The sequence below is a fragment of the Barbus barbus genome, assembly GCF_936440315.1.
Source record: "Barbus barbus genome assembly, chromosome: 23".
NCBI lineage: Eukaryota > Metazoa > Chordata > Actinopteri > Cypriniformes > Cyprinidae > Barbus > Barbus barbus.
Window position 1 is genome coordinate 3,344,044 of NC_136751.1, and position 14,241 is coordinate 3,358,284.

Genomic DNA, 14,241 nt, shown 5'->3' on the forward strand with positions numbered 1-14,241 from the left:
TGCTGGTGTAGAATGAAGGATTCTTTTGTTTTATTGTAGTATACTTAGATAATAAAGGTAGCTGCTTTCTGCAGTTGGCAAAGAAAAAACTGCTTGCTGGTTTTCTGCAATGAACAACTTGCTTGACTAAAATAGAATGAGGGAACTGCTGTTTTTGACCAAATTACTTTTTTCATTTATTTTATCTAATTTATTTTTATTTAACCTTTTTATTAAGGAACCATTGAAAGAGATGGTTGAAAAGTGAAAATTTAGATAAAGAGCTGATTGCTCAGACACAATTTAGTCAGAGTTTATAAAGGTGCAATTTGATTAATGCAGTCTCTGAGTGTTAAAAATTTCAGATGGCTTCTGGAACAGAGCCTTGACAAAGGGAAGCAAAGAACTGGAGTCTGACTAATTATATGACAACGAAGCAAAGACTCAGCTGCAGAGAGAAGAAGAGTGAGGGACTGATGGATTGTCAACTCCCTCCTGAAAGAGGAGGGCACACGTCAACATGGAGAAAGGCTGACTTAAAGCAGGAAAAGGTGAATCTTTCACTTGAGACTTTTCCTAAGGGTAATGAGAACATCCTGAAATGCAAAACTGGCAGGATCAATCAAAAGCCAGAAAGAGGAAGAGGCAGAGAAACAACGGAGACCATACACCACAACATCAGTCCTTTGAGTGCCATCACTGACTGACGACCCAGTGCAACAGCTAAACAGCTTCAACAGACTGATGATCTAACCAGAAGAACTTCCATCCCTTCCCTTGGTGGGCACAGGTGCTGCACATTTAATGATCACTCACTATAGAGACTGCTTCAAATTGTGTTAATTATTTTATTAACTGTATTAATTTTGATTATTCACTGGTCTCTCAGCAGTTCTCTAAATTCTGTGTTTTAACTAACATTCTCAATCTGCTTTTCAGCAGGTACCAGTCCAGCCATATGTCTAAAAGAAAAAGGAATTATGACAGACAGAAGTGGGTGCTTGACTCACCATTCAGATAAAAATGGAGCTGGATTTGGCATAGTGAGGGCTATTTCATTAACCAACTAAGGGGGAAATGCATAACTGAGTATTGAAAACAATACTGAACTCTTTGGGGAAAAGAAAAAAGAAAAATGAACAACAACAACAAAAAAAAAAAAAAAAAAAAAAAAAAAAAAAAAAAAAAAAAGGGTAGACAAAATGTCTAATAGGAAAAATGTAGCTGATAAAATAAAAATACTGGTCACTCCATTTTGTTTAAAGGTAATTTACTAGGTTTGAATAAAATAACAATAACAATTTTTACTCCAGAGATCCAAAATTATGAAATCATAAATGCTGTCATCGCTGGGGGTAACAAGATAGAAATGTTGATGGCCACGGATCCTAGATTGTACAGAGATCTCCAATCCTCTTCTTAAAGTGGCTCATGAGCAAAAACAAAAAGTATGTGACTAAACTTTAAATTACACAAACAAATGACATTTGAGAAATTAAAATTGGCTTTCTCAATTGCACAAAGCAGACAATTATTCTAAACAAATAAATCTATTAAATTGTGTAAAAAAAACAAAAAGAGGTTTATACTGCATTGTTAAATGAAACTATATGGTGACTGATGTTGTCCAGATGCATCGGACATCCAGAAACTATGTGGAATGCTACCAGGTCTACGCTCAGTAGAGTGTAAGAAAAATTGTTTGTTTTATCCTATTCAGAATACATGGCATTCCACAGCTAAAACCATTCAGGTCACAATCAGATGACATCTCAAGAAAAAACATGTTTTTGGCCAAAAAGGGGGGTGTGAAAGAGTGCGACTGATTGTGTTGTGGAGTGAATGAAGGTGTCTGGCGAGACACTGAGGCAAATCAATTATTTTGCCAAAACACCATAAGCAAATTTTAAAATGTGGGCCCACAGGGCAAATTATGCCCAGTAAAATAATGACCATGGATGAATTTGGTTAAGTTTCCTGGTCAGTACCTATGTTATTATTGTGGCAGAAAGAAAAACAGTGCCACACTTGCGCAGCGCATTACATGGGAAGGCAAAGCAAGCAAGATTGCTCTGTCCACCCCATATCTAACTTTCTTTTCACTTTCACTTTTCAGCATATCATGATGGAGCTGATTCTGTGTCAACAGTATAAAATATTGTCTTTCTGATTGATAACATAAATAAAGTGGGTTGAGTGTTTTCCAGGTGAAAATGCCTATGCTACTGAGCAAGATAGGCCCAGGAAATTATCAAATGATATAGTGGAACTCAGTTTATAAAACAAAAAGATAAATGAATTAGTAAATTGTTGAGAATAAATTTGAAATCATTTGAAAAATACTAAGGATGCAAATAACTGAGTAAAACCAAATTCTTTATTATATTATAGATGGGTATTAGCCCTATACTCATTATATTGACAGAACTGGGTTTGTGAGAGCTCAAAAAAGGGGCCAGGACAGCCCTCAACCCACATGAAGTTTCCACAGGACGACTGGACAGATGAGCAGATGAGCATATGTACAGATGAGCATGCTTGATATCACTAACAAAAACTGTGAAGGTTTCCATTTACAGGTTACAGCAATTCTGTCAAGGCCAGGGAATGGTTTGCTCCACCATTCAACAACCCCACACAGCATGAAGCGAGGGGTGAAGGGCGTGCTAGTAACGACCCTCCCTTGCCAACGAGGGAAAGACCATTGCAACGACTCGTAAAGAGTCACCCTGGTGAAGATGGAATGATTGATGGGAGATGGCTAATAAGATGATCAAAATACTTTGGAGCAGATGTGGGCCAACAAATGGAAAAAAGGAGGTGGAAAGAAAAGGAAACGACAAGCAGACAACTTAGGAAAAAGTGACAAGAAGAAACCAGTGACATAAGATGAAGTGCAAACTATTGACTTTTCAATTATTGGGTGAAACTAACAGTGGCTTTGACTTAATTAAAAAAGAACAAGAACTAGATGAGAAGAAAAAACTATCTAGACAAAATATGCACATTGTAAATGATAATCATAATATTACTTTTAAGAAAAGGGGTAATTCAGATATATTATGGGAAAAGGAAGAAGACAATAATTGGTATAAATGGGTAAATTACACAGCAGAAAAGGAGAAATGAGAAAACTGCATAGTTTGCTTTGAAGCAAGACCAATTCTATATTGTACTAATACCTATACACAGTTCTAGTTGTAGAATATTTCATGATGAATGGTTTAACAACTGTCCAGGACTATCTAATGTAATGGGGTTAGATGTAGTAAGATTGGGAGGTAAATGTTTTATAGAAAGAGGCAGACCGATAAATATCTTTAGAAACTGTACCAAAAAAATGTCATTTTGCCCATATTGGTGCCAATTTCTACAATCTACGACAAACTACAGAGAAGCAACTGAATTACAGTGCATACGTACCCGTAAATGGCCAACAGTAAGGAATAAGAAAATATAAAAGCCACAAGGAAAAATACAATTAATGGCATTTCAGGAATTTAAATGTTATGCGCAGAAGGGACATATTGACATAGGAAGATGTGAAGAAAAATGAAGCAAAATATGGAAAACACCATGATGTAAAGATGACTATTTAATGATAAAACAAGGCCAGCCACCTATATTTGATGACATCGATATTGCAGTGACAGACATGTGTGAATTAGAATAAGGCCTCTTAACAACATTATAAGAAAATGGTCAGGATTATGTACTAGGGCTATGTTGACACATAAAATGAGCCACATCTCACTAGAAGAGGAAGCAACAAATGAAGAAAAATCCAGATCTAAAAGGGCCTATGAAAAAGACCCTGCAGTTTATAGATTCAATTGGTCAACCAAGAGGTATACCTTATGAGTTTAAAGCAAGAGATGAAGTCAAATCAGGGTTTGACTCAATATTTGTTTGGATTACACAAACTAAAAATACAGAATGGATCAATTACATATATTACAATCAGCAAAGATTTCATAATTACACTGATGAGACCTTATAACTTCTAGAAGAGCAATTGGATGCAACAAGCAGAATGACAGAGCAAAATAGAATAGCTTTATATTATTTGTTAACTGAAAAAGGAAAAATATGTATTATGTTTGAGGAACAATGCAGTACTTATATCCCAAATAATACTGCTCCAAAAGGAGCTTTTAGTGAAGTAATAATCACATAAAAAACCTAAGGTTAAAACTTAAAGCAAATGTTGGGACAGATAATAAAATGTGGGACTGATAATAAAATTTGGGATTGGTTTGATCTAAAGTTAGGAGAATGGGGAGCATGGTTAGCTAAATTAGGAATGTTTTTAGGAGTTGCAATATTTATTACTGTTTATTTATTACTATGGATTACTGTTTTATTGTGTGCTTCCTATACTGAGGTAATTAGTTGTCAAAACCACAGCTAAGCAAATGGAAATACTAAGATGTCAAGATGATGAAAAATGGAATTTGAAGTGAAATCAAAATGTACACTACCAGGACTGGGCTTATGCACGCTCATGCTTATAATATTGTTTTATCTTAAATAAGGAATTAGGGAGACAGGATCTTTTACTCCTTCCTAGTCAATTGTGGGGGAGAGGTTTGGTCCTGCTGCTCCGCCAGAGTACTGTTGCATAGTCTAGTCATTGGTGATAAAACTGACTTAATTTGGTCACTAGGTAGTAATAATTGATGAGACTGAATTATGAAACAGCACTCTGGGTAAAAACAAGTAAAAATGAGACTTAGTAAGTCTCAAAGGGGGGAATGACGAAGAGTTTTATTTGTGTAATCAATGTGAATATAGCCATATATGTATCAAGTTATTCTACTATTGTAAAATGGTATTTGTCTGCATGTGTAGAGGCCTGCAAAAGAATGAAATGTGCAGACATATGGTTTAAAGTGTCTGCACATCCCGTGACCAAGTCATGCTGCACATCCTATGACCAAGTCATGCCTCTTCATTTAACGTAACATACAGAGGGGTTAGTGTCTGCTCTAGCAAACAGATGGAGACTGTTTCTTAGAAACAATAATGCTATAGAAAATGTATAGAACACTCCTTGGGAGAAACTGGATATAAGCAGGAGCGGCCATGTATTCGGGAGATTCACTGCAGCGTCTCTCGGTTTTATTGTCTCAGATAATAAAATCTAAATTCTTGCATCAAAACCCCAAGACTCTGAAAATGATTCCTCATAGCACTGGCAGAAGCCACCACAGTTCCCATGCAGTTGTTATGATGAGTCATTTCTAGTGCGCTGCCTTGCACATATGGTGTTCTGGGTGGTTATTAGGGTGTTAAATAAGCCCGACCTCAAAATATGACTGATTGATCTATTGCTGGAATGATTTTTACTCATTTTATCATCCGCCAGGTGGAAACCATGCATCCAACTGAGTCTGATCACTTAGAATAGTAATAGCATACACCTCTTCAAGGCTGGTTTTATTTTATTATTATTCATCAGTTTCAGTTAATATCAGTGTTGTTATTAACTTAAACTATGTTTTTTGTTATTTTTGTAATTTTTTAAAATTTAAATGAAGCTAAAATTAAATAAAACTTGAATACTAGACGGAAAAGCTTATTTTTAAATGAAAATTAGAATTTTATTGCCTTTGCAACTAACTGAAAATAAATAAGTCCAAGTACTACAATTATTAAAACTGAAATAAAGCAAAATATAAATATTAAATAATAATAATAATGACAAAAGCACGACAAAATTACTGAAATTTTAAATGAAACCTGAAAATATAGAAATAAAATAGCACCAAATTGAATGTTGATAAATACCATAATGATACTGAAATAACATTGGCCAGTATTTGCTTACTCATTTTACTGCATATTTTAGATCATCTTTGCAGTTATGTAACATTTAAATTAATTAATAAAATGTTACATTTAAATTAATAACTTGATACAATGCACTTGTTGTGTACATACATGTTTTCACATTATACTTTTTTTTTTAAATACCTGCATATAAATACATCTTGCAATTTCTGTAATTACATTTATAATTACACTGTTGACCCATCCGTTACACCTTAACCCACACTTAAACCTACACATACCACTAAATCGGTCCCTCACATTTTTTTGATGTAAGTACATAGTAGTTAAGGTCACCTTAACTAATATACAGTGGGACCACATAAATACTACAACAACTACTATCAGTAAGCAGAAAAATAGGAGTTTTTGAGGCAAAATTCTTAGTTAATAGCGAATATGTGTGCACTATCCTGAAGTGATACCAACAAAATAATGTAGAATTTTAATATATGTCATTTATCAACCATGAGATGGATATAATCACATGCATCCAGTGAGAAACTCTCAGTGATGAGACTGTGTAATGTGTAGGTGTCTGATTGTTGTTGCAGAGCTTCAGCTCCACTGACACAGCAGAAACGCACCGAAATACACTGAGAGGAGGAGCGTGTGTGTCGTCACCTGCCGTCACTCCCCTCCGCTCCTCTCTCTCCCGTCCTCAAACACGCTCAGACCTTCCAGTCCAGCAAACTGCCTCTCTCTGTCTCTCACACACGCAGACACACAGCCGCAAGCGAACGACTGTAATCCATTGATCTGCTCTCCACAGCACCGTATGCAGAGCAGGAGCAAAGAGAACCAAATCCGGACCGTTCTCATGCAGCGCTACATATTTCCTCTCCTCCTCATCCTCGGGGTGAGGGATGGACTCGGGACCCCTCTGACATCCAGCCCCGGCCCTACCGAGGCCCCCAGTGCGCTGCCGGACCCCTGCGAGGGCAGACCCTGTCTTAACGGAGGCGTCTGTAGTCGGGTGGGAGAGATGGAGGAGAGTCCGAGCACACAGATGCAGACTGACTTCTGGGCTTATACCTGCATCTGCGGACAGGGCTTCACTGGACAGAACTGCGAGGTGAGAGCAGAGTCGTGTTAGTGTGAATAAACGGTCAACGATAATCGTGTGTCTGTCAAAGGTCTGTAGGAGCTCCTGTGCTGTTGGTGAGATGTGAAGGAGAGTGCTGCGTTGCTGTGGCAACAGATAGGAGAAGAGGAGAGGCGGCTCTGAGTGTGTGTGTGTGTGTGTGTGTGTGTGTTAGAGGTTAAGATCACAGCATAAATTTTTGTCTTGCAGTGAGATATGTGAATCTGCGGTATGTGAGGTGTACTGCTACACAAACACAGCAAAAATCATTCTCAGTCTGTCACCTTTTTGATTCATATTGCAAGTATGCAGCGTTGACCTCTTTGCATGCATTTTGTTTTATAACAAACCACTATGGGACCACAGGCGTTCTGTGATGGGTGATGCAAGCTTTATCTCAACCTCTAGTCAGGTGCATCGGGGTGTGATGATGGTCCAATCTGGATCAGTTAGAAAAAAAAAGAAAAAAGCTTTAATCAATATATTTCTTGTTTCTTGTTTATACTTAAACAGTAAACATTTACATTAAAATAATAATAAAAAATACTAATAAAAATTGTTTTCACAGAAAATATCTTTAAAATATTTTTATTTTCTACATATAATTGTTTTTTGTCTTAGTAAGAATAAACCTTTATAAATGTTAGTTGTATGTGGAAAATAATTTTTTACATGTAAGGACTGTTATGGTTCTGTTCCATGTGCTTGTTTTCATGTCAGTTCCTGTTTGTGTCATGCTTCCTGTGCCCTCATGTCTCCTTGCTATTGGTTCCCTGGTTCTATGTGTCATGTTCTCATTGGTTGTTTCATGTCATGTGACCCTCGCTGTTTGTTATAAGTAGCCTTGTCTTTGCCTTTAGTTCTTGTTGTGTATTAATGTTGTAACCTGCTGTCAGTGAGTCTAGTCTGTTTCATACCAAGTCAAGTCTTCGTTTGGATTTTGGATTTCATGTTTGTCAATAAACTGCACTTGAGTTCATCTCTACGCTCGCCTTCAGTGGACTCATTGCATTACAATGAGATGTAGTAATAGTATGTCAGCGACACAACAATAACACTACATTTTATTAATTTATTTTGCAGCTCATGCTCATAGATGTGCTTAAATTCCCTTAGGGAAAGGGTGAGGGTATTAGCCACAGATTTGTTGTTTATTGGCTGTAAACGCACATCAGAGTAAATACACTAATGGGAACAAAGCCTGAATGTGAGTTGCACAGCTAGACACAATTAGGACTTCTGACCTAAATAACACCAAAGCTTTGGTGAATCCAGAACAGAGATCCACAGAAGAGTTGCCTCACTGTGTGCGCATGTACTGTATATTCACTGGACAACAGGTGGCTCTCATGAAGTTAAGACATTGTGTGTGGCTGCATCTCATTGGTGTTTTCTCTCAAGTGTGAAGAAGATGCATCTTTCTGCATGGCACCACGGTGTCCTGTCCTTTCCTCAACCTTAGTTAAAGCTTGCGTCTAAACCTGTGTCCTGTGACGTCATACTGCTCATTTACATCTCCCCCAATGCAGCCAAAAAGGATGCTGCTGCGCGATTGGCTTATGCACTGACAAGATTCACCGCGATTGGTCGACAAGGCTTGAAGTCATTGTGATGTCACTCAATGTTCCATTTCCCCAGGCAAGGCTGGTGTTCTCCAGTCACCCTGTAATGAGACAGCCATTTTTCCAAACTTCATTAAAGGCTGCATGGATGCACTGTACGTGATGCAGCAGAATCACATGTTTTTATGAAATCAAAGAGATGAACTGGAATGATTTGATATAAGTTAGTAGACTTTTTGCCCTTGAGGAGCTCACTTAACCTCTTAAGCAGCATCTGACGCAGAGCGATTGTGAATGAGTCACCTGTCCTTTCAGAGAACTCGTGTTTAGAAGGAGAAAGAGAAGGATGTATGTGTTTTTGGATGTGCACAGTCACTTTTTTACTACAGTAGGTGGATGCATACTTAGAAACCATAGATCTGTTTGCTGGTCATATCGCCAGGGATGCTTATTTTAAGGGTCATCGTGTTTTTTTTCTCCTCTTTGGTCTTTTGGCTTTGATTCCAGCTTGTTAAGCAGCAACGGGGAATTCATTAATATTAAAGAGAGAGCTGGACTGACTATTGTTTCTACAAAGCTTTCATCTTTGAAAAATTGAAGACTCGCTGTATGTAGACTTGTAAGCCTGTAAGAGTGTGAGTCTCATTAAAGTAGGATTTGTGGGTAGAATAAATGAATAAAATGAGAATTGAAGGGGTGAAAGGATAGATAGATATTTTGGAGGACATCAAAGGCTCAGAGAGGGACATTCAGGAGAACCGAGAGCTGAGAGAGCACTAAATATGGAGGATGTTAAAAAAGTTGTTGTTAAAAATTGCTCACCTTCATATTGTTCCAAACCTACATGACTTTATTTCTTCTGTGAAGCACACGGGGAGATATTTAGCAGAGATTAATGCACACACTCTTTTCCATTCAAAGAAAGTGAAACACCATAAAAGTAGTCCATGTGACTTGTGTGCTATTATGTTTCTGAAGTCACATGACAGCTTTGTTTGAGGGGCATGACCTTGAAGTACAAGTTTTAAATGTGCACAAATGAGAGTTTTTCAACGATGATTTGGAATTGAGTGCACAAATTCTGTAATTCTGAGAAAAAAGTCAGAACTGTGAGACAAAAAGTTGCAATTACTTTTTTATTTTTTATTCCGTGGCAGAAACAGGCTTCCACACATCAGGATGAGTAAAGCCAGGTTTTTCATTGTAGGTAAACTAACCCTTTAAATTCCCCATCATGCTTCATAATAGTAGCATGAGTAGTTTCTAGAAAATCCTATTGAACAGATGCCAAGTCTAATTCAACAAAATTTAGATCTAACAAACATGCATTACCAGTATGGTAAGACGAACTTCACATTCTGAGAGCTTCTGAGAAAGTAGCTATTTGTTATAATGATGTTGAATCGGGAACATTGATTTCACCTATTTAGTCTTGCCTCGTTTAGACACACAAATAAGTAAATTTTTCCAAAGAATCTGAACTCTTCTGCACTGATATGGCCTCATCTGGCCGGTTAATTGGTGGCACATCTGCTCTTTTTATCTGCCTTTCAGAATGTGCTGCATTAATAAATGTCATTGCCAGTGATGTCTAGCTTTGAGTGCATGTATGTGTGTTATTATGTAGCCATGACACTGAATAAAATTGCGTTCTGCATTAAAACCCCAGAGAAAGATTTTCCACTTCTGCATCAGATAGCGCTAATGAGTTGAATCTCATTTCGTTCGACCTTTAATGTAAGTAAACATGAATCCTTTGTGGCCCGTGCTGCTGTAAACAATTTTTTTTTTGATGCAACTCCAAGTATTTGTATTTCTCTGTTAACTGTGTCCTCCATCTGCAGGCTGGTTAGTATTCATTCAGGCCGTCCTCTGATGTTTAGTGGCTATGAGCCAATTACGCTTTCATTTCCATTTCATACCTGGCCTTTGATGATATTCATAAAGTATGAGTGCAAACGTTGCTTGAAAGACACTTTCATCAATGAAAACTATTCCTTTTCTCAAAGAAAACTGGAGAATTCATTAATTCATAATCATTATACAGTTGAATGGTGAGGGATGATCTGTCAAACACTCTCTCTCTCTCACTTTCTCTATTAATAGTCAGATTGCAGTGGGTTTTCAAGCTGTGTGTGTGTGTTAGAAACATTTTGTTCTTTGTTAAATGTATAAATCAGCTTTTGAGAATTTATTTTAGTACAGGTTTGCTTTATTATATCATAGAAATGTGCAGAATTAAAATATGTCTTAATTTTAACTCAATCATAAAACGTCACTTCTGTTTTAAATTACAATATGAATAAGACAAGCTCACCCTTTTCAAGTTTGCGACCATGAGTTGTTATTCACGTCCGAGGAGACATTTCAGCATGATTTAGTAGCTATTTGACCTTTAAAAATAGGGAAAGAGAATAAGTGGAGATCTTTGCTGCAAGATGACGTGTAGCTAACCTTTTGGGTTTTTGAAAGTTTTTTGAAATACTTTCTTCAATCGCAGTGAAAGAAAATTAAACATTGTCTCTATAGGATAAACACCAGCTCCGGTGATAGAGGTCTTGGGTTGAAACCAGTCCACAGCTCTTCACATTAGAGGAGGCTCTCTGTTAAAATCAGATTGAAGAAGCCAAAGGTCAGGGATGTGTTAATGTCGGTGAGAGATATCTTGGGAAGTTGGGAATTGTGAGAGATTGATACTGTAAACCCTTCATCCATTGCTTCGCACTTTGAAGGTATTTTCCTCACCCATGACCTTTTTTTCTCCCCACACTATTTCTGCTTCCTTTTTCAGCCGCCCTACCTTTTTCTCATTTCTCTGTCAGTAGACTGTGATGCAGGGAGAGATCCTGTAAATTAGTTCTTTAGGACCCAGATTCATAATAATACATTGGATGGCCTCCCAGACAGCAACATAGTTTTGGCCCAGATCCAACCCACATCTGGCCCGTCTGAAATCCATGCGGGCCAGATGTGGGCCGGATCTGGGCCGACACTGCTTGCTGTCTGAGCTATTACAAGAGACCCAAGAGACTGAAAATTCTGTCATCATTTACTCAACCTCATTTGTTTTAAACCTGTATGAGTTTCATTCTTCTGTTGAACACAAAATAAGATATTTGGTAACCAAACAACTGAGCCATTGACTTAGTAGTAATTTATTCACAAATGGTAAATCCTAAAAATGCATGATTATATGGTTAGTAGAGAATTATATGTATTTAGGTTAGTTATAAGAACAGAACTGTGACCCAATTTTTGGTCACAACCCAGCCATTGAGAACCACAGATTTAGAGCAAAAGGAGAAAAACAAGGCACAGATTCTTGATGGGATAAAAACATGGGATAAAATCTGCACCATTAACCATTAGTTTAAAAAAAATAGCATCATTTTTTAAATGAATCAGTCTTGTTCTGAACAAAAATTTATCATTTCATGTCTTGAACTAAAACCAGCTTTACTGACCTTAACTGAATACTGTAGTGCACTTCAGATGTGCCTCTGTGATTGCCAGTAAGTTGATCAGCTTAATAACGGGGCTTGAGGGACAGATGTGAAGAAGGACATTACATCGCATATGTTCTGCAGCCTAAAAGGGCTTAGTTAGACTTTATTTACACCATAATTGATTACAGTTGATGAATTTTCATCCCAGACCCATTTCAAAGCATGCCTCTACTACCTATATTTCAGCAAAACTACAAAAACATACCTACTATACATGCAATTCACCGAAGTTTCTGAAATGATCTCTAGTAGCAGTAAAACAACACAAATGTTTATTCCTTTTTACACAAATCATGATGATGCGTCAGATTATTTTGTGCAGTTTCATGATCTCAAAACACTTTTACCATGGTGCATGATTTTTAAACTAAAACCTTTTGACATCGGCGTCACATAACCAGTCCAGCTCCATATATATCGTTTTTCAGATGTTGTAAACTTGCTTGTTAGCGCACCTGGTACAGCATTAGATTTGTGATACAAAGCGCTCGGGTACAAGTTCTGTGAAACACAATCACAATAAAAGAACTCAAGCAAGCTAAAATGGCATGGTTGCATCAGCAAATGTGTTTTTTATTATGTCAGGTTTGCTTTTGTTGACACTTAACGGTTAGGTTTAAGGTCAGGTTCAATGTAGAATGTCACATGCATCCAAGCATTAACCATTTAGCACCACTCAACGAACATTTAATTTCAGAATACGTACAACATTGTAATAAAAGATTCACCAGATTCACTTCTATCTCTTTCAGATAAACCTGAACATGCTTTTAGCACCAATCATCTCACATTTTACTTTTAACGTGACACAAAACATGCAAAAAGCAACATAAAATAATTTTGCCACATGCATGTTTTTCTCAATGAATGATGGTTTGTAGATTTTACAGTAATTACTAACATATATTTGTTATTTTGGGCCTGATAATATTGATTCAGTACTACATAGAAATATTTATATATAAGGAGAAGCTATTTTAACTTAGCGGCCATATGTTGTTGATTATCCTTGATATCATCTATTATCCAGTAGAAGCATTTTATGTTAGATTACTTATGTTATGCCAACACACACAGTAGGAAGTATAAATAGCTTACAGATGAATTCATGCAAAAATATGGCACATATAAGTCCTACTTTATCTCTTGGGAAGAAGGCATGTCCCTGCCAAAGGAAATGGAGTATAATTAGAGTAATTGGATCAATATCACTACATAATTGTAAGATAAAGGAATTAGCACTGAAGATTCTGGTGCAGGTGTTCCTGCGGGCAGAGTGGAACGGCTCTATTGCTATTGTTCATTTTTATAACGGTGCTCGTCTGTGATTTCAGTATATTAATTGCTCTCAGTTCTCATTCTTTAGGCCAAGTGATTGTTAGTCGATAGATGTTTGCCTGAAATGAAAACTGGATCGTTCACTGCTGTTCTGTGTGACTGGAGCGATTTAAAATGTTTGATAATATGATGCCGTTTTTATCTCTCATTCTTGTTGTTTTTATCGGGTGCAGTTTTTTGCAGATCCATGCGCCAGCAGCCCCTGTCTCCATGGCAACTGTAGCCAGGACGGCGAAGGGGATGGGTTTGTGTGCGAGTGCAGCGAGGGTTACAGTGGGGTTCGGTGTGACCTGCCTACCTTGACCTTTGACCTGTCCGAGTCCACCTGGGACCTCGCCGAGAGCCTTGTCCCGGAGCATGCCACGCCTGCCACACCCGCCACACCTGCGACCACCACTCAAGTGTTCCAGCCAACCACAGTCCCCACCACTACTCAAGCTCCGCCCACCCTGGAACCGTGGCGACCCAAACCGGGTCAGAAAGCGGTGGAGATACTGTGGGAGGATCAGCAGGTAAGTGATGTGTCATGACGGCTGGGTCCGGTCTGGAAGGCAGGATTGCTCCTGTGAGTGGCTTATTTTGTGTGGGTGTGTGTTGTAGATTACTGATGAAGCAGATTGTCTGAGTACCGTCGGAGGTGAGTCTGCCAGAATGATGACCATTTCCATGGAGGTCGCCGAGGAAACAGCTGTGAAGTAAGAAACTTTCTCATGTCCTATTTTTCTTGGAAAGATATTAAGAATAAGAGAGTTGTGGGCTTTCAGTGTGTTTTCAGTTTTCTTTCTGTGGCATATATAGATATTTCTAGCCATGAACCACTGCAAAATAAAATATAATATAAAAAAAATAATTTAAAAAAATATTAAAAAGTAATATATAGAAATGGTCAAAATACTGATGGAAATACAATTCATCACTTATATGTTTTAAATGTTTAATT

The 14,241-nt window shown here is 37.6% G+C and overlaps 1 protein-coding gene across 1 annotated transcript in view; it reads left to right on the plus strand.

Moving 5' to 3' along the window:
• The first annotated feature begins 6,514 nt into the window (after nucleotides 1–6,514).
• LOC306842787 (delta and Notch-like epidermal growth factor-related receptor) overlaps nucleotides 6,515–14,241 on the plus strand; it is a 29,850-nt gene continuing 22,123 nt past the window's right edge. Inside the window, exons 1-3 of the mRNA XM_079373852.1 lie at nucleotides 6,515–6,886; nucleotides 13,475–13,813; nucleotides 13,902–13,996. Coding sequence (XP_079229978.1) covers nucleotides 6,590–6,886; nucleotides 13,475–13,813; nucleotides 13,902–13,996 — 731 coding nt within the window. The 5' untranslated portion in view covers nucleotides 6,515–6,589. The remainder of the gene's footprint in view (nucleotides 6,887–13,474; nucleotides 13,814–13,901; nucleotides 13,997–14,241) is intronic.